The 21,978-nt window shown below is 31.4% G+C and overlaps 1 protein-coding gene across 2 annotated transcripts in view; it reads right to left on the reverse strand.

The window, feature by feature from the left end:
* Nucleotides 1-311: 311 nt before the first annotated feature.
* LOC118072180 (ubiquitin carboxyl-terminal hydrolase 48-like) overlaps nt 312-21,978 on the reverse strand; it is a 28,295-nt gene continuing 6,628 nt past the window's right edge. For both annotated transcript variants that reach the window (XM_035091855.1, XM_035091856.1), the window contains exons 5-11: nt 18,419-18,520; nt 17,239-17,351; nt 12,430-12,539; nt 11,935-12,039; nt 10,849-10,974; nt 3,811-3,895; nt 312-942 (exon numbers count right to left, since the gene is read on the reverse strand). In XM_035091855.1, coding sequence (XP_034947746.1) covers nt 920-942; nt 3,811-3,895; nt 10,849-10,974; nt 11,935-12,039; nt 12,430-12,539; nt 17,239-17,351; nt 18,419-18,520 — 664 coding nt within the window. In that variant the 3' untranslated portion in view covers nt 312-919. The remainder of the gene's footprint in view (nt 943-3,810; nt 3,896-10,848; nt 10,975-11,934; nt 12,040-12,429; nt 12,540-17,238; nt 17,352-18,418; nt 18,521-21,978) is intronic.

The raw sequence follows: 21,978 nt of genomic DNA on the forward strand, positions 1-21,978 counted from the left end.
TGTTAGATTAAACCTAGACTTAAAAGGAGCAACATCTCTGTATTTTTACTTCTACAAATATTCAATAAATCACTCAAATAAACCCAACTTCACAGTGTCGAAAATTGATTCATTACAGTATTAATTATACTCCTTACTCATTCGACACCATTTCTACTACTGATTGATGCACTTTAGTTATGCACTTAAAATGTTTCTTTTACTTGGCCTTGATCAGGCTTTCATAATTATAGATTGGTTTAATAATTTAAAACAAAATAAAATGTCTTAATAAATAAATAGACAAGTAATTAAATTTAATAGTACCGAAAAATTGTATTTATTATTATAAATTTCAAACTTTGTACAAATTTATTTTATATTATCTATCTGTACAGTATGCTGAATAGCATGAATAATTATAACAGTGAGAAAATGAATGAATATATAAATGATGATTAATCTACAATTGATGATCAATTAAAATTTTTTAAAAAATGATGTAAAATTAAATTTTACTATAAATCATTATGTTCATACATTTTCTTTGGCTTTGAGCACCACTTATTATAATACTCTCGCCGTGTATATTTAGTTAAATTAAAAAATTGGTAGAAAAAATAATAATAATTACTAGAAAATTATTTTACAAATTATGAAATTACTAGTAATTCATTATAAAAGTTCCTAGATTTTCTATTGACGGATTATTCATTAAGATCTCTCTTTTTTTGCATTATTTATTATGTTTTATATCATGTTCAATTTACTTTTCTGCAATTTATATATATATATATATACATATATATATATATAATATGTATTGATCTAATAGAGTGTATTTTCATTTATTTATCACTGATTATGATTATATTTATAAATACTAATTAATAATGCTAAAAATAAATTTTTAACACAGCTGACACATACCGTTTAAAAATCAACTGGACACGAGTTCAGTACCTGCAAAAAAATTTATTACTTCAATTAATTATTTATTTAATAAACATTATAAATTATTTTATATACTGTATATATTTGTCATATACTATCTACTTTCATATAAATATAATTAAGATTGTTTTTTGTATTGAAACAACTGAAGTCGAAAATAAACTTCAATCAAACAATAGAATATCTTCTTTTCAGTTTGCTTCACTTCTTATAAAAGTTCAGACAAGCTGACTGGATCTATTCACTCATGAATTGTAACATATAAGTATATAATACACAATATTATCGCTTGGCTGATTTTCTACTGTTTTCTTCAACCCTATTCTCAGAATATCAAGATTTTTTGGTAAACATTTGTGCATTGTCTGTTTTAAAAAATTGAACAAATGAAATTATTTTTAAAAAAACTATGAAGTTGATAAAGTTTTATATTTTTCTTATTTTTATATTATTTAATTGTACATAATGTCTATTTTAATATAAATAAATAATAAAGAAGAAGATCCACAAAAGGATAACATTCACAATCATTTTCTACGAGAATATTTTACCATTTCCGGTCTGAAGAGCCTTGGGGTTTTTTTTTTTCAATGATAAACTGAAAAGACAATGACCTTAGGATCATTCTGATGATTATTTTCTTTGTTTGAATGAACGAATAATTACAGAAAAAATGAAGGGAGTTTTAAAAAGAAAAAAAAATTAAGTAAATTCTTCTGGACGAAAGTATAAAAAAGATTCCTGATGTGGTTAATCGAGTACTTAAGTAAACCATTTGCATTGGAGGGTAATTTTTAGACAGAAAAAATAAAAACATTTTTTTTTCAGAGAATGATAATGCTGCTGGCGCTACAACGAAGGTTGAAAAAACCTACCAATGAATATATCGCTGAAATTGGGTTGTAAAAATGTATCCCCCGGCACCTTACGTCGTTTAATGTACCGCTAACTTGATTGTTTGCCGACTCTTTGGCCTTCTTGATTTTTTTTTTTTTTAAGCTTGAAAAGTACCCTTGAGAGTCAAGAGTCCAAGAGAGAATAGAGTATGTATATTAAATAGTGGAAATATTACAAGTCAAATTTACTGAATGAATTCGTCAGTCAATATTTCTAGATAAGTTGATTTCTTTCATCATTATTTTACTCAGTAAATAAGTAATAAAAAAAAAAAAAAATCTCTATAAAATAGACACATTAAAAAAACATTCAAGTATTTTATTTAATGAAAAAACGATGAATAAATGTTGAAAATTTTAACGTTGATTTCCGACGCTTCTCTGAATACTGCTAAAGGCTTTTAAACTTAGAGGCTCGAAACGACATAATAGTCAGTCACTGAGTGGTGCGAGCATCGCCAAGATTACTCCTCTCTTCTTGCTCCTAACTTATACTTATTATTACATTATCGTTGGTACTGTAGAAAAATTCATATACCCCAAGAGTTGAAATGTCCAAATAAGTAAGAAAAAAAATTTAAACACCAATAAGAAACAAAAAAAAAATACTTGCATTGACGTGGATTTTGAAATGAACTTTTACATCAACTTGATATAAATTTTTACGAAATAATTATTAGTCGTGGATACTTGAATTAAATAATAAATTTCCGTTGTCATGTGAGAGAAACGTGAAGTACCGAAGGCCTGTGGATGAGTAGCCAAACGCAAGTAGGCCTCTTAATGAACTCAGTTCAAAACCATTAATAATCTCAAAGTTTTTGGGTGGTGATGCGAGTAAAAGGGAGTCGAAAATTCCACTGAAGGATTCACGCAAAGGGAAACAAACTTTCTGAGCTTACGCAGTAGTTGGGAAGAAACTTTTTTATATTGAGTCTCGATCTTGAAATCTACTTGAACTTTTTTCAATTTATAGGTCATCATGACTTACAATATATAAATGAATATCCAAATACATATTTTAGTTAGTTTTTGATACATGGATTATTATTTTGGCTTCTTGTAATTTTTCTTGTTGTTTTAAAACTTGAGAAAAAAGCCTGCAAAATCAAATGACAAATTAATTAATCAAGAGTTATTACTCACGCCAAGTCACGCCATTTCTTTTTGTATTTCTTTCTCTGTCTCGATATAACGCGAAAGTGGACATTATTTTCACAAGGGAAATTTATCTGTATTTACATGATTAATTTTTATCTTAATGATTGCAAGATAATGCATCATAATGATTGTAAATATTTTTAAATCTATGAATCATTAAATTAAATTATTATTTCAACATTTTTAGATAATTTTATAAACTCAATTTATTAGTTACTCCAAAATGACGTGTACTTGGTGTGAGTCTATGTCTCTGAAAGTATCAAGTTTAGAAGAAAAAACTAAAACTATCTATCTTGAATATTGAATATGTCTAATGATTAAAAAAGAAAAGTAAAACAATTCGATTTTCAATAAATAGTTATCCCTTTCCATTCTCGAATGGCTTTTTTCTCTGAATAAAATATCGAATAGAATATCTTCAAACCCCTCTTTTACCCCAAAAACTCTCCAATTCTTCAGTAAATTGTAGCATATTTGTCAGATTTTTGTTCTCCTACAAAACATAGATACTATAAGGGATTCGTCTTAAGTGGATTGGCTTCTTCTTTTCACCCGCTTTTTGATCTCTTTCTTCACCATCCACATATATACATTCAATTGAATCGTTTCCTATTCTACTTTGCTTTCTATTTCTTTCATGATGCAATCAACATTGGAAGGGGATGACATACACATACGTGTCATTTATCCCACTCTGTTATCATATACTTTCCACGACCCTTTCAAGTCACTTTGAGATCCTGAAGTTGTCTATTTACGCCGAATATTCAATCACACCAATCTCTCATTTGCTCTTTTGCCAATCTCGATCACTTACCCTTAAAGCCTTTCTCTGGCGACGCTGCTTCAGGACCCACCGAATCTGATTCAGGATTTGTGTCAGCATCTGCAGGAGTATCAATCTGCAAAAAAAAAATAATTTTTTTTTTATAAATAAATTAAACTCATTAAAAATAGTGATGTAATTAAATTATAAATAAGATAGAAGCATTTTTTTTTTCAGTGAGAAAAATTTGAGGGTATGATTAAATGAATGAACTGGAAACATTGAAAAATAATGTGTTGAAAAGACATTATTTTTATGTGTATTATGAGGTAATATAATGTCGTGTTAGTTAAATCACACATGTGAATCGTCACAACGAGAAAACGGCGTGGGAAGATGAATCTCTTGGTATCCGTCGGCAGCTGTTCACACGTGTGTCTCTCTAGTTCATACATATCGTTCGTCCATACATGCAAACTCGATCTCGAGGTTCCTTACCGAGGAAAAACAAACAAAAATTATATTCTCATATGTTCAATTCACTTACTTTCCTTTAATATAAGCCAAATGTTCTCTGTAGTGATTTATGATTAATTTACTTTTGTATTGTTTTTTTTTATAAAAAACATTCATGAATAATTGTAATGTAATTTTTTTTTTCATCTAGAATTAATCAGAAGTTTATTGATAGACATTATAATAGTGAATGATGATGAAGTAAAAAATATTGTTTATAAGGTCATTGACACACAATAAAATTTAAGCATATAAAATAAATTGTCCACCAAAGCCCTTTTACCTTACTCATGTTCCTTTTCATTAATGATCCCTGACCCAGGCATCAAAAAAATTCTGGAGGTTTAGATAGTCGTAAAAAGCACTGTCTTTAACTTCAGACAAACTAAAGAACTGATAAAAAATTAGAAGACTTAGTAATCCCAACAAGATAAAGAGTCGATTTGAGTTGAAAAGTAGGAAGACGTGCGATTTTTTTTTATTATAAAAAAAAATACAACATTTTTTTTGTTTGTTTTTTTTTCTCTTTAAATTCTCATTCTTGAAATTGTATTTTTTGTTATGATACGTAGGTGTAATGACGCACTAAGAAGTCTTTTCCCATCGGTCTAAAAATAGAGAGTGTCATGCGACATTGCTACTAAGACACGTGTGTTAACATGTGGTTTAATTCCTCAGTCTTAATTTTTTTCTAATTATCCCTAATTTTCTATCCTTTCTGTCATTTTTTTTCACACTCAAAAAAAAGTGAGCATTCTTTATTTCACATTCAATTACTCATTTTGTTATTCTTTTATTTTTAATTAATACTATAAAAATTTTATTTAAAGATAAATAATGAAATTAGAATTTTATTTGCAAGCTAATAATTAAGACATTATATGAAATATATGTAGATGAAAATTTGTCGATTAAAATGAACCAACAACTTAAGACTACAGAAGCTACATCATATATCTCCTCGAAGATACAAAGGACACACGAATCATGTTGGTATGCAGGCTTTATTAACTTTGTGGCTGAGGGTATTAAGACTTGGTTTAAGAGAAATATCTTTCAACCCCTGGAGGTTCAAAGATAAATACTTTAGGACAACCTGAGAATAATTTAAAACTTCTAAAACGTGTGAAGAGTAATAAAATTTGATTGAATAATAACAGTACAAAATTCTCACTTTTTTACTCCATTTTTTTCATCATTTTTATTGTTTATTTTTGCTCCAATTTTTTTTTTTCCACCTGAGCTTTATGTCTTAATTTTTTAAATGTTTCCGTTTACTTCAGGCTATACTTTATGCACAATTCGCTACGGTTACACAAGAAAAAACATTGTATTTTTAAGCTAAAGAAATACTTTACAAACTCTCAAGATTAAGACATTCCCGAACTAATAATTTTCAAGCTCTGCCCTAAAATGTTTTGTCCACATCTTCAACCTGTAATTTATCATCAAAAAATTTCTATTTATTTTTTCGACTCAATTTTTTTGCAATAATTTTTTTATTATATTTTTAAAATTAAATTCAATCATTTAATTAGTATTTATCAATGGAAAAATAAACATTATTAATAATTTGAAATTTACTGTAAGGACAATAGGTGTTATTCCAAGAGATCGTAATGCCTGGAGATACACGAGCATGGATCTCAAGTCTACAATTATGAGCCATAGCATGTCGAAGTTTGAGCTCATAACGAACTCAGTATATTACCAAGTATTTCAAGCGTCTCATGATCATCATTTTTGCTTCTTTCAACGTTTTTCATTTTTTCCCGCAATGGACGATGATTTTATCTACAATTACTATTCAATTAAACTATTGAATACAATAATTAAATAAAACACACCAATTTTTTTTAGTTATATAATTACCATTTTATCAAAACAAAAAATTTTATAAGACAAACAAAGCATTTCTTGATAACTAATTTTATTGTAAGAAATTTTTAACAATATTATCGTTAGATTTTTAGCTCTGCAATGTATCAAAAGTCACGCACAAGGGGACTATTAATTCAAAGTAGATTAATATTGTCCCGTGGCCGTCGTCGCAGTAGAACTTATGGCGCTAATTCACCCTACGAGTTATTACCAAGCGCAGCAGCCACCCTCTGATGTGTTGCGTCTTGCCTCTCCGTTCCTTTTCCACTTACTCCTTAACATTCTAACTCTCTTATTCTACAGGATCCGCAAATATTTAAGCAACCGTTACATTTAGGTGTCATCCTACAAAATTAACCAACCGCCTGTGTTGTTTCTTATCCAAGTGATGTAAGTCAACTGTTTCTTGTAAAACATTGTATCTTTTTGTAATTTCAATTTTTCAATATCATCAAATTAAGTTATACATACTGAGATACAATTGTATCCAATGTTATCCAGTTAATTTATTAATATGAGTTGAATAATATTAAGTTTGGATAGAGTTAATGATTTTTTATTAATACTATACCAATGATGACGATGATAATGAAAAGAATAAAAAATCATTTAGAAATTCATGATGACAATGTAAAATTTCTGGTTGATCGAACATTTAGACACGGTTTAGAAGGGTGTCGTCATAGACTGATCCAGGAACTTGAAAATCTTATAAGGTTGCCACGTAGCATGGATCTATTAAGTTTTACATTGGCTCATTGGGCTACAAGGCATCAGAGTCAAAGCATGCTTCCGTTGTAGCACAAAGACTGCCTTCATGCTTCTTTCTCTTTATAAAGTAATCGTGGATTACTCTTCATGCTCTTCATTTTTAAAAAGATCTCCACTCCTTATACTACTTCACGTCTCGATGAGAATGCTCATTTTAATTCAAAAAGGTTTAATAACAGTCATAAGAACCATCTCTCACTAATGATTAGTTTATAATTGCTAACATTCAGATGATGAACAATGTCAAATGCTTCAATTATGATGGAAACTTTAGAAAATGAATGAATAAAGTGCATGAATTAATTTAATTCCAAGTCTAAATCATGAACAATGTTTTTTATCACCTTATGAAAAATCAACATTACTTAGGGTCGTCTTTTTTTGGGAAGTAATCCTGGGTCATTTCTTCAAGAACTTCCATGAGTAGTAGAGAAGTAAAGATACCCTAGCAAATTTTGTACAACCGGAGATCCAAAACGATTTGTGTAGTGAAAGTTTTCCCTAGATTTTCCTTGAAAGCGATATGGTCTTAGTGTGTCGCTTAGCACCCTATCTACCAGAATCTTGTCTCCTCTCTCCACTCATTCCTCTCAACTCTATTGCAACCCCAAAGAATCCACTGAGAGAAGGGGAATGCTGCGTTTGTCGTGAGCATTACTCACTTTCTAGACGCCTACTTGCAAGCCCCTTTGCGTCAAAGCATCCCTGAGGCTCACTGACTACATTAGGGGACAAATCTTCCTCTTTACGCTCGAGGTTAGAAACTGCCCCTGAGACGATAGACACTTGGTCAGCCTGATCTCCAGCTTATCCAGATTTTCAGCGATTGATTGTCCTTTTCTTCACTCTTCCTTAAATTGAGTGCTCCTAGAGCCATATGTTGGATATTTTTGTGTTTAATACTAACAAAGAATACTTGATGATAATCAAATGATGATGATATTTTATTTGGTTCAATTTATTGATGAATATTCAAGTTAATCTATTGGAGTATTATTTAAGAATATCAGTGTATTAGCTTTTGATAATTCATCAGTCAAAATTAATGATATTTATATTTATTCTTAACAGGCATTTTTTTCTGTTAATTCAAATCCTCTTGATCTAAAACGCCGACTTGTTCAACTCATCATCAGTCCACTTAACGCCAACCTGAAGTGTACAAGTAAGCTTCTGTTTGTTGATGCTAGACATCATACTACCAGCAGATTAGTCTCATATTCTATATTTTTTTTCTTCTTTCTCCTTTTCCTCTTCTTTTTCTCCCTCATCTTATTTTTTTCTTATTTTTCTCGTGTCTCTTTCCTTTTTTCGCTTCATCTCTCTTCTGCCTCGTTCGCAGATGACGCCAAGTCCTCATCAACGAACATGTGGTTGAATGGAAAGAATTCTTTATTACTCGACTCTTGATACTCAGAACACCTTTTTGCACTGTTTATTTCATTTTTTTTTTTTCTAATAAAATGCTCATGTTTGAATTTGATTTTTTATAAACTGTTTTGATATTAGGGTCTTTGGAGAATTCTGACAATCACATCTATAAATCATCGAATTTTCGAATTTTTTCTTTTTATCAAACACTGACCACTGTTGACCCTGTAGCCATAAATATTCCCATTAATATTAACTTACAGTAAAATCAGACTACAAGAGTGCGAACTCTCCTGATGTAGGGAGAAATGATAAAAAAAAAATATCTTATATATGCTGGGGACGAATCTCATATAAACCACAGCTGGGAATTGGTTCGAAAAATTCATAGGAAAATTTTTCTATGAATTTTATCTGTAGTTTCTACATTTACTTAGACTTTTAATTAATTTTGACGTATTTGTTTATCCAAAACCAATAAAAAAAAGGATTGATTGTTGAAATATTAAATTTATATGTTTTCACATTTGGTTTAATGGTAAAAAATATTTTTTCTTCTAATTAACGTGAAAACGAGTGTCTCCAAGTGGAATTTCTCATGCCACACGTTTTTCCATGAGCTCAAGATCGTTGAACAAGAGCGTGAACGTTTCTTACAGAAAGAGAGCAGGTAGTGGACTCAGTAGAGCGCGAGGGAGTGACGCAATAGCAATTTGTCATTGCGCTCAATGAACTCTCGTTTTCAGTTAAAAGTACCACATGGTTAAGCATTATTACAATACAAAATAATATATTTTATCTAAAAAATCATTTTGTCTCCCTTCCAATTATTAATTGATCCGTGAAATTAGAAAAAATGAAATCTTTACAAAACTGATATAGGCATAAAAAAATTTTTATTTTAATTAAATTATCTGGAGCAGATTATTATCTTAATGGTTAAAAAAAATTGCAAGTTATAGTAGGATGTTAAGATATTTTTTAACAACCTGACTTGGCTTTTATATTGTTTTCTTCACGTGGTTTTATTTACTTGTTACTTGGTAAAGCCTGTAAGTATCTTTATTACTCTGAATACTGCAGAGTGTAGATTTTGGAGCAGTGGCTTATACACACCTGGAAACTTACTAGAGTGATTTGATTTTAATGTCGACTTCACTGGCGCGGATAATTATTGCCATTATCTGCACGAAAACGCGCGTTTACTGTCTTCAACTGAGAAAACGAAGAAGGAAAGAAGAAGAAGAAGCTGAAGAAGAAAAGATAAAAGAAGTAAAATGTAGTTGAAACCAAGACGACTATCCGGTTTTGCCTGTAAGTCCATGTAAACAGGATTCTCGTTGATGCTTCAACTACTGCTTCAAAGACTTGCAGTAGACTTGGATTCTTCTGAAAGACTATTGTAAAGAGAAATGATGAATAACGAAATTGGAAAAATTGAAATTTAAGAAAACAGTTAACAGGTTATTTAGTTGAATTCTTTTTCGGAGAGAAAAGAGATGAAAAGGATAATCAAGAAGATCTAGAGTTGAAGATGGTGATGCAAGTCAAGACATTTAAGTAAGTGGAAGCAAGAGGCAAGGAAGATAAAGGAAAGAGAAAGAAGAAGAAGCGCGTCCAACGTGGACATTCGTCACACGACATCAAACGCGGCAGCCGACCGTCGGAGACCCGGCCGACCGACTCTAAAGACTTCGCTCGATCAGCCATGAAGAGAGTCAAACCTTCAGGGGGAATATTGGGTGAAACATCAGCGAAAAAATGTAGAGAAGGCTTTTTAGTTGATCTTAAGAATCAACCGATTTAAACTTATTCTCCATTTTATATCAAAAAATATCAGTATATCAATATATTCACCATCAAAGTCATCAGTATTTTCATCTAGTATATTATAACAATCTAGAGTCTTCAACAAAATTATCTACGGAAAGAGTTAACTGAAGGTTGCTCATAAAATCATTCAACCGAGACAAGAAGGAAACTAGTATGTTTGACGGAAGAGTTTATCAATAAATCATCGTTAAATATTTTTTTACAGAATATCTATAAGAATTTTTCAAATTAGAGTAAATATAAAAAAATATAAGAAGGGTCGAGAATTGGATAATAAAATATAATAAGATTCCTGAGATTAGAATAATAAACAACATCTAAAAATCTTACATCTAAAGTTTGAGAATGCTTATCATTTTCTTTCATTTCATCACATGATGATCGTTGTCTTGTGGTACTTAAAGAAAATCTCCAATTATAGAAGCTAATCTTATAATCCTAGAAGAACGGGTTAGAATTTCATGTTATCACACCCTTTCTTCCGCGCTACCTTCTATCTATTCCTTGCTTTATATATACTATTGTCTCTTGTTGGCATTTTAGGAGACTTGCACAAGATCTTAACTCTAAATTACAAACGTTTGTCAACCTGTACCCGGAATGAGTTATATTTAAGAACACTATTATTTAGCCTAAATGTAATTGTCTATTGTTGAGAAGTGGAAATGAAGATGAAACTTTTAAACTTGAAAAATAGAAAGTTTGATAAATATTTACCTTCAGTTTCAGAAGAGCACCTGGATATACGCCTAGAGAGCCAATATTCTGATTAGAATCTTTCAATTCATTATCACCAAGCATGAGATGTTGGTCTATGGGTGGTGCTCCGCAAATATTCATAGTCTGTAATAATAAAAAATCACGATTCAATAAAAAAACCCTCTAGATTTAGTAATAAATGAGTAGGAAAAAGAGAAATCATGTGATGGCGCCTTTGAATCTTAACTGCATGATGAGCATGCGACCTGGTAATTGCTTAATTTGTGGAAGCACGTTGGTGTTAGTTGCCGGACCCTCTGTTGAGACTTAACTCCCTCTTGTGCTCATCATGCTGATGGTGGAAACATATTCAGTTGGAGTTTTACGAGCGAGAAGCGCTTCATAAGTACATGGTGAGCAAGAAATGAGAAAGACAAAAAATGAAAATAAAAAATATTAAAAAGGCACCTTTACAAAAATATTATTTTTTTTTTTTTTTTCATTCCTTAACATTAACGTAAAAAATACTAATCAAACAAAGGTATTGCAGAAAATATGCAATCTTATTATAGATATAATTAAACATATGAAAATATGTGACTTTTATTAAGACAACAATTTGTGACTTAAATCAGTTTACGATTGGTCAATAATTAAAGTGAAGAAACAAGAATAGAGAGATAAAAAAAAGGCAAAGAGAAAATGAGAGAAGTTATATTATTATATTATATATAAGAGATGGAGAGCAAAGTTCCACTGCGAGGCCTGTTATTAGCGCGAGGTTTATGCTCTTTCAGGTTTTTGCTTATGGCCCAGGCTCTATGGTACCGGCCTCGCAATATAAATACGCTTAATAGTTTAAGCACACTCCCAAGGTACAAGATGCATATGCTAACCAGTCGTAACTATCCCTTTACTACTTTCTGCTGTATGGCTGTCTATTCTTTTCTCTTTCTCCTCATGATCATCAAGATGACAAGAAATCGCGTAAAATTTTCTTTCTTTTTGCTTTTGAGATAATATTTATCATAAAAATAATATACTTGAATTATTTGTTTGAAATTTTTTTTCTTTTAAATTTACTGTGTTTCAAAAGATATTTACCATAACTTTAAGTTCCTTTAAAGTGATTTGAGATGAAACCTTGAGTTGATGTGAGCCCTTAGCTTTCCTCCTCGACCTCGAGGGTCGTGAGCTCTTTACCGCACTCTACAACACAAAACGTAAAGTCACGGTGAGAATGAATGAAGTGAACGGGCTGATCAAAAGTGAATTAAATTGTCAGAGGGTGGGGATTGGTAGGTATAAGTAATATGTATATAGATATAAGGCTTTTGAGTCTTTGTGAATGAATTCAGAGCCACTCAGAAAGGTATAATAACAATTATTACTGTGAAATTAATGAGACTGGAGGCTAGTTTTTAATCATCTACCATCAATCTACAAGTTTTAAAATTAAAACTTTCAAATACATTCACAATATGACTCAACAATTTTATTTAAAACATTTCAAGTAATATTTGAACAAGTAAAATTTCTCTGTTTAATTATCTAGTACAATTAAAAGTTATTTTTTCATTAGTAAAAATATTTAATTACCTCATTTTCTTCACCATCAACACATTGGATATAAATAGTAGCTTTATCGTATGTTAAACTATCAATCCTTTCTTTTTCTTCTCGTGCTCGCATGCAAGAATGACATTCACCTGAAACGTAAATACAATTATTTCATTAAAAAATAACACATAAATAATTTCTTGTTAGTCAAAGATCAATATGTTTATAATATATAAATGATTGTATCAAAATTTAGTAAGGTTTTAGAAGTGCACAGTGGCGAGAGATGCATAATAGATTGTCGGACAGGGTTTTTGGATGATTAATATAGTAATTAATAATATACGGTGACCATGCAAGCGTTGAGGATAAGAAGCGTGAGTTTGGCCATTGTTGCCGGCTGGACAGGATCCAACGAAGCAAAAAGCAAGCAAGAGGTCCTCGGTAGGATACTTCAGGAGTATTACGTCATGTTGAGGACGATTTTCCATGAGAGTTTCCTTTAGGGTGGACCACAGCCCTAGAGGGTTACACTCACCAAATTAATTCGAATGTCCACCCTAAACTTGTAATTACCTCGATAGGACTCCTACGATAACAGGATATCGGAATAGAACTAGAGATTTAAGCTAATGAGCGTCGTGATCGGTTTCACAATTGTCTTCAAGATCAATATTTACTTTACCAATAATCTAATTCATCAATTTTTTTCAATTAAACAACTGATCAATCCCCTTTTTTCACTTAAATAAAATATTCAAGACCTAATTGTTAATAGTTATTGATTTTTTTTTTTTTTGATAAACAGAGATTTTTTGCTATAAAAAATAGTAGTTTTAGACATTAAACAGCGATGAAGAGACTCTGAACGAGTCATTTTATTGCCAGATAATATACAATACACAATAGATCGAAGCTGGAAGTAGTTGTATTTCCCTAAAGTGCCATCAGAGAACAGTCAAACCATAAAGCTAACGCAGAAGCAAAAGTTTTTGTAATACTAGAGTGTATATTGTGGTATGTAGTAGATACAGAGCTAAGTTTACTGTCTTAGATTTTATTCCAATCGACAAACAACTCGTAAATGCACCTTCCAAAGTCCCAAGGGATCGTCAACAACTACTTTACAGCTTTGCACATTTGACAAAAGATCATGTTATGAAGAAAAAAATATTCGAGGTAATCATAAAATAGTTACATGTTGAGTTCTCAAAAGCCAATCATTTTCAAGATTGGAATGATCATTTTTTGTCAGAATATTGATAATGTGAACATTAAAAATAGAGAAGTACACCTGCGCCCTAAAGACAGTCCAAAAGTAATGAGAAGACAATTCTCATAGAATCGTTGAGCTAATTAGGAACGATAAATCAAAAAGAGAGGGACAGGGGAACTTGACAATCGTATAATGCTGTCGGTGGAGAGGAAAGAGGACAAAATATACACGAAATTGGACACAACCAAGAACCATATCCGGCGAGGCCGAAAATTCTCCAGAGAATTAAGCGAAATCGTGTGTGTGTGAGGGACGAAAGTGGAAAGCAAGGGAAAAAATAACGTGCAGGATCTCGTCACGGTTAGGCAGACCGAGAATTGTCTCCGAGTTGCCTAAAGGCATCCAACGAATCTTCTTTTCCTTATTTCATCTTCTCCACTGTTTCGTCTTCAACGTATCCTCGAGGTGATTAATGCTTTAGTGCTGTCAGAAATTGTCAAAGGTCGTGAACACCAATTATCCAGTTTTTCCTCAATCAAATTTTTTTTTTTAAACTCATGTAACTAAAAATAGTTATTTAATATTGTTTAACAATAAAACAATCATTTATTAATTTCACTATTATATTAAATGTATACTTTTGTCTTTGACAGAAACTTGGAATTTTTTTCCAACAGTTTATGAGAATATGTGACGAAGAATAAGATCTATTGGCTTACGGTCTTCCATCAAAATCGAAAATACGTTAGCGACACACGTGACTGTGTTATATTAACAGTCCAGCGATTTCCATTCATAACTTCCCAGTCACTACGACTAAAAAGATTAATGTTTCTGTAGAATAAAATTTTTTTCTCCAGTGTTTTTTCGTTGACTTCAATGTGATTTACTCTGAACTGTATGATTTCTAAAGTCTGTGAATAGTTAATAATAAACTCACAACAGAGCTTATGATATTGATGTCTGTTAAGTTTGTTAAACAAGTATACAACATCATTGTGTGGTTTGTCTTGATCTAAATGGTCTTAGAAGGAGCCAAAGTATAGTCAAAGACTAACTAACGTCTTCGAAAAACCACAACAAAGAGGTCTTTAAGCTTCTTACCCTGAAATTCTAATCTCTCTATGTATTCTTGTTAATGATGAAGACATATTAAAAACGAAAAAGGAATAAATGATAATTTTTTAAGCTGCAAATGAAAGTATTTATTAGAAATATTGTAATTACAGAAGGCGAAGATAAAAGCGTGAGACTTTTCGTGGTGACAAGCGAACACGAAACGAGCTTTGGTCTTGTTTTATCTTGTTTTCTACCCTCTTAGTACTCTCGAGCGTCGGGGTGAGCATCGGTCATCGCGACGCTCCATTTAATCCTGAAGGAAAAGCTACCCCCCGTGGGGTTTTCATGGTTCAACTAAAGAGATCTCCCTATCAACAAGACAAAGATGAAAAGACTTGTCTCTACTTGCAAAAGCGCTAATTTCATCTATTCCCATTCTGGTAGATGGTTTGTACGCAAGAATTAGAAACTTCGCACTGGTGAACATGAAAAATATCTCTTGATATAAATTCAATGGTGCGACCAAGAGTCGCATGGTCGAGCTGACGGTATCCAATTTGGTTTCCCGCAGTGCGGATCTAATTCAAGAGGTAAATTACATTCTTGATTCCCTTCTACTTCATTTTCTGAAACCTCTAATTCTATAAGTATTCGTCAAGTCAACTTTAAATGGTGTGCATTAAATTTAAAAAAACTCCTTCAAACAACAACATCCAAGACTGTCATGAAAAAATATTATTATTGGTAAAATGTAAAACACGAAGAGATCAGTAAATGATTAAATTGGATAAAGTTGACGGCTTTTAGGCGTTGTAATTTGATTGAGAGTAAGGATTAAACTCTAAATCATTTGTAGACAATCAACATTCAAGTATTTGAGAAAGTTCATGTCCTTACCATTTGTCGAGTAACTAATACCACTAGACCAGGGTCAACGTGCCGATTTCTCTAAATCTAACTGCTACAATAACTCTTGAGACCTAACGCACACAATCAAGATACTAATCTGTAAATTTGTGTTCTAAATCAGTAGCACCAACCGAATATTAATTTTAGACATTCTCTCTTCCATTTACGAATCTCCTGTTGTCCTTCTTCCTTGTTTCTGACCACTTCTCACCCTCTTACTTGTACTCTAGAATGTTTTGTGATACAGGATTACACTAACTCGTGTGATTTGCAACACCCAAAGTCCATCTACTGATATATTTATGATACCACAAGAAACTATATAACTTTATTAACTAGAAACTAAAGGTAATGCTAGAAAATGTTGTTCTAGAACAATACATTAAGCAGTCTGATGAAAAAAATTGATAGAATACAATCATTTACATCAAAGTAAAACTAATCTTTAAAAATGCTCATGAATTGTTTGAAAACAAAAAGAAAAATCTAGAGAGTGATTGATTAGGTTGAATTGTGCCTAAAGTGATGTGACGTTAGTAGAAGGCCACCCTCATAAGCTCTGGACTCGAATGAACCAAATCTCTGCTTGTTAGTTGGTAACGTATCAGTCACCGAAAACAACCCCTGATTTTTCGTCACTCTATCCACTTTCAGCCATACAAACCACTCCAAATTGTATGTTTGTTTTAGTCTTCCATCTTTTATTTAATTTTTTTCTGGCCTTTCCTCGTCTTTTGCCTTTGTGTGTTCTTGTCTACCTTCATTTGTTTCTCTTGCCGATGACAATGATAAAAATGATAAAATAATTGTTAAACTCTCAACATCTCTATCTTAAATGTAGACGAAGGTGACGTAAAATTCGATGCGGCCTTTAAGGCCAGGAGAGAGTAGCAGTTTTGCAATTCAAATTGGCAAGCCCGCCCCGGTAGCGCGATAGTCGAACCAAGTGCCTTGACAAATGTAGCAAAAAATCGCACACTAAGAGACGGACAAGACAATGGGATGTTTAGAGATCGCCGTTACACAATGCGTGACTCTTTTTTTTTTCTCACTCACTCTCTCTCTCTCTCCTTCTCTCTATTATGCTCTTCAATATATATCTTGAAACGAAAATAAATGAAAACTACAAACCAATTTGCCTGTTTACCCAACAGACTTATCGTACACTTTGATTTAAATCCTTGCATATATACAAGAGAACGTCGTTTGAAATTTTTTAAAGAATAAATAAAAGTCATCTGTCTCACGATGCATTAAATAAGCGTTCATTTACGACAGACTTTTATTTTGACTCTTAATTTTCAGGCTACTTCTTAATTATAATGAGACACTCAAGACTGCTGATGTACAAAGGAATGGGGGATGGATTTATGTAAATTAAGAGCTAATGTCTTCTGCATTTATTTGAAAAAGTAATAGAAAAACAGGCACCAAGGCGATTTGCTTATATGCAAACTGTCGAATTTTTCAACATCTTATCATTATTTACATGACAACAGAGAGGTAATTAATTAACCATTAAATGAATGAATTTGCTTTTTCTGATAGCCAATAAAGCTTAGGGCAATCGAATCATTGGTTTTAGTAATTAATTACTTTCTTACTCCTTTTTTTCTATTTTTTTTTTATCAATATTTTTTTATAATGCGAAAAAAATCACTTACCAGGCACCGTCACTAATTTTCCATCTTCGCCAGTATTTCTGATCTCGATGGCATAATCAGCTTTATATAATTCAGTCAATTTTGTCCACTCATCAGCAGTTATAATACCGTATCTAAAAATAAAAAGTCAAAATGTCAATAAACCAATAAGAAATTTCATTTACATCTATTTGTAATTGTATTAAAATTTTTATTATTATTGAATGCTTAATTTCTAAACAAATCATCTAATTTTCATATTCTTTATTATGATTATTATTTAATTGTTGAACAGTTTTGAATGCTTTAATCAATAACTGATGGATAATGCAAGTGTTTATTGAAACAACGAAACGATGGAATATTTACTAACGATAATTAGACCCTCAAATTAATTTCAATTTAACGCAACCTGTGCGTCAGTCTCATTTGAATTTTCCCTGTTGTCAATCGACAGCAAGAAACGTACGACTGATGAGAAATCCTGTCACTATTTGCCTAACGCTCAAATAATAGGTATAAAATAATACAAAAAAAAAAAAAACAATAAAAAGTCAAAAAAATGAAAGTAATTGGAATTTGAAATTTTTCAAATTAAAAATACCTTAACTAATAAATTAAATTGAAATTTATAGCATCAATGAAAGTTGATATGCTTGAAAAAATTGGAGAAAAAGATTCTAGGAGAACTAGAAGTGAGTGAGAATTCGTAAAAATGATTTTTTAACAACACAAATCGTACAAGGGTGTAAAAGAGACCGCGAGAAGGGTAGTGCCTTGAGTTGGGACGCTATCTTAGGCAGATAGTGGACAATGGCTTAGCATAATGGTCAGAGGGTCGGATGCCAGTGGCCTCAGGGCGTGTGGCTGACGTTTTCGTGTATCCATCACCACTGACTCCCTTCACTACATAGGGGGTGAAAGGCGTGCCAGGAGGTCAGAAACGTTTCTAAATTCTCCTGTAAATCGTTTATGATAATATTTACTCTACTTTGCCAAAAAAAGTCCATGAGAAAATAACATCATTTCCCTAGAAAAGTTACAGCAAATTTTTCATAAAATATCAATTACAACCTTTAACTTTTAATAATAACTATCATGAACAGTTTAAATTTGAACAAAATTGAGAATCATTCGTTTTAAAGAATATCATTAGCATTAATAAAATTTAAGGAAATGTTTGATAAGTTCTGATACTTACAATTCATGAGTTAATGTTGGAAGATACAGAAAACCCTTGTGTTCTTCACATAGAAGGTGACTGTTGTTAATGTCTGTTGGAGGAGGATGTCTTCCACCACACCTAAAAAAATATTTTAAATATAATTAACCATCAACTGTAGATGAGCAACTTAACTAGAGCTTAAAGTAGAAAAATGATGTTGGAAAGTATTTTGAATAAAGTTAATAGTACTTATCAACTAGATGAGATCATTAATATTATTTGAATGGTGATAAATTTAGATAAAATATTAGAAAAGAGGGACAGCAAAAATAATGATTGACAGAATAAATGATCATGTGTGACCTAGAATCAGACATCATCAAGAGTGTTGGTTTGTCTTCCTCTGGGACATTTAGGAACAAATAAAGGAAGATAGAATGAGCATGACATTCAGCTATATAGAAGTCTAAAGGGAGTTGGGGACAGTCTTGGGGAAATCGGGAGCTGTGCATCATTTTTCACATACCACAAAGGGGCGGATCGTTTTTGCTATCCCCCTTGATTCTCCTATGCTAGATAATGTCCTTAAAGGAGGATATCTCGTCTAACGACAGGTATAATCACAGACTAACTACATTTAAATAAAATAAAAAATTATAATACAATACTTAAAAAAGAAAATTCGTCAAAATGGAAATTTTTTTTAATCCTAAGGTAACGCAAATTACTGAGAGATAAAATTGGTGAATGTTGAAAAGGGGCAAATACTAATAAATAGTCTACGTTTTCTCATGAGAGAGAATGCATATTAATTATGAGGCTTGTTCAAATATAACTAACATATAGCAGAGACAAGGTGGACACTGCTACCCCTTATTACAAGGGGATGCCTCTTGACTCGCGCTATTTTTTTTATGCTTTTCAACGCTTCATTGTTTAACTTGCGTCGCTGAATTTTTCTCATTCTCTTCAACTTTTTCCTGTTCACTGTTCAACAGTTCTCATATTGTTCCCCCGAGGACTACGTTTTACTCGAATGTTAAGTAAACTATGTATGGTGAATCATATTATTTAGTCCTTGACTTAACATTACAAAAAAATTGTCCAAATTTTTTAAAATATTCCTTTGAATAAAATTTATCCTAATAAATATCATAGCCAACATGATTGGATGATAAAAATTATCGTTAATCACCAATGAATGGTTTATTTTTGTGCTTAAATTAAGCTATCAGTATTGTATAGTTGGATAAAATATAAATCAAATGAAATCCAATGTGAATTGGATACAATAACCAATTGACATAACGTGAAAATAAGCAAGTAATAATTTATCGGTGGTATTTTTGTCTAGGCTCAATATCAATAGGTGGTTACAAGCATTCTGCTTTAGGGTATTCTCCACTCCCTGAAAATATCACCCACGTGCCAAAGGCAACAAGAGACTTGCAGTCCTTTCTTTACTCCATCCTCTCTCTCTCGATGTCAAGCTTCCGGCACGTCCTTTTAGACTCTCAGCTCTTTCTTCTAGATTTTTCTCTCTCTTTCTCTCCTCTCTTTTACTATCTAGAAATAAATCTTATGTTTTCGCCTATAAGCGGCCTTTTAATATCACCAACGGTTGATTTACGGCTACGTAGCATGCATTCACCCTGCATGGATGAGAGAGAAAAGTATAGAACTCCCTTCTTTCCAGTGACATTTGTCTTCCGACCTCGAGACCGCCGCCGGGACCCCGTTGAGGACTTTCGTGGTGGCTCTGATTTAACGCCCGACGGCTAACATTTGACTAAATGCCCACTACCAACCACTTCCACCATGTCCCAAATACCTCAGCTTTTAGCAACTCTTAAAACATTGGGTTAATATTTTTTACATCATGTTTTTCTAAAAGATAACAATGGTAATTAGTTTGTTGCATGATTTTCATGGTACATAATCTGACTTTGAGTCTATTATTACTAGGTGTACAAAATTAGCAAAAATCATTTTATATAATACTCATTATCCTACTCATAAAAAAAAAAAGTAATTGTGTTGTTTTATTAACTTAAAAAAAAAGTGATTGAATAAAATATTTCTTAATGATCTAGAATCTATATAATTTAATTTAATTCAATCCAATTTCATACATGAGTTTCATGCAAGAATGGACAGTTACCTCGAATTTCACGGGTACATTTTTCTTTTTAGTTTTTTTTTTTTTTATAATGTGGTTAACAATAAAATATCCTGCCAATAAACTTAAAGAATCTAGGTCGTGCTATCAACCAGAACGATTTCAGGTTACTTTACCGTTAAAAAGAGTTAATTTTAACTAATCTTTCATCTAATATTATTATATTTTGAAATTATTTATTACACACATCTTATTTCTACCAAATTATTTTTCAGAATATTGATTTAAACCTGAAGCCAGTAAACTTGATATAATTTTCCTTCTGTGGAGAAGAAAAAAATTTAATCATTCCAAGTGACGAAAAAATTAGCTGTTTACATTGCAGCATCATTATTTTAAAATTTCTTATGCCTTATTGGAAGAAATATAAATACGAGTTTAAAAAGATAAAAAAGTCAAGTTTTTTTAAATTGAAAAGGTCAGTTATTATCAGAAAAAGTAATAAATATTTTTTTCTCAATAACAATGTGCATTTAGCTGTTCGTTTGAAACTTTGTCGTCACACAGTAACTCAAGCTCTACAAACTCTTGTGGCCAGGATGTCGATTATCGATGCTTTTTTTCTTTCAACGTCAGTTCTTCTTCACAAGATAATTAGTTTTCATTATTCTCGACTTCCGTTTGTCGATCATTGTTATTCCTCGTTTTTATAATAAATAAAACAAATTGAATGAAACAAAAAAAAACCAACATTCCAATGATGAAAATTGCATTTTTAAATTAAAATATCAATAATTATATTTATTTTATAATTAATTGAATTATCACGAGAGAATATGACATAGAATCACTTATACATTAATTTTGATTTTAAAAATATATTTCAGTATTTAATTTTATTTTTGCATCTTATGCTGACTTTAGAGGAACAAATTTCAACTATTTTGCGTTCATTTTGAATCAACGCATGAACAAGAAGAAGTTGCGGAAGGAAAATAATAAATCATTGAGAGAAGAGTCGTAGTAAGCAAGAGAGAAAGAGGACGTGCATCGACTCGCGAAATCCAACTACCCTTAAATAAGTTGATTCATTGCATGTTCCCTCCATACACTATGTTATTCACCAGTTTCTATATATGTATATATACACTCTTTCATCCCACTTTTCCTTTTATTCCAAAGCGTATCGAGCCTTGAGTTGTTGATATTTTGCTAATTCCTAAGAGATTACCCATTCTACTTCCCTCTAACATTTGTATATTCTAGCTGCCTTGCTGAAGAATTCGAGGGTTGGAAGTTGTTTCTAAAATTCATTGATGATATATTGGAACTCATTCCATTATTTCTTTCAGTAAATTTGCTTTTTTGCCACTTAAACTATTATTTGATATTGAACTATTATTCTTCATAATTAAAAAAGAAAAAAAATTTGAAATAATGTTTAAATTTGTTAGAGTAATAAAAAGGAAGAAAACAA

Source organism: Chelonus insularis, unplaced genomic scaffold (genome assembly GCF_013357705.1).
Source record: "Chelonus insularis isolate UGA/USDA-ARS -01 unplaced genomic scaffold, ASM1335770v1 contig_88_pilon, whole genome shotgun sequence".
Classification (NCBI taxonomy): Eukaryota; Metazoa; Arthropoda; class Insecta; order Hymenoptera; family Braconidae; genus Chelonus; species Chelonus insularis.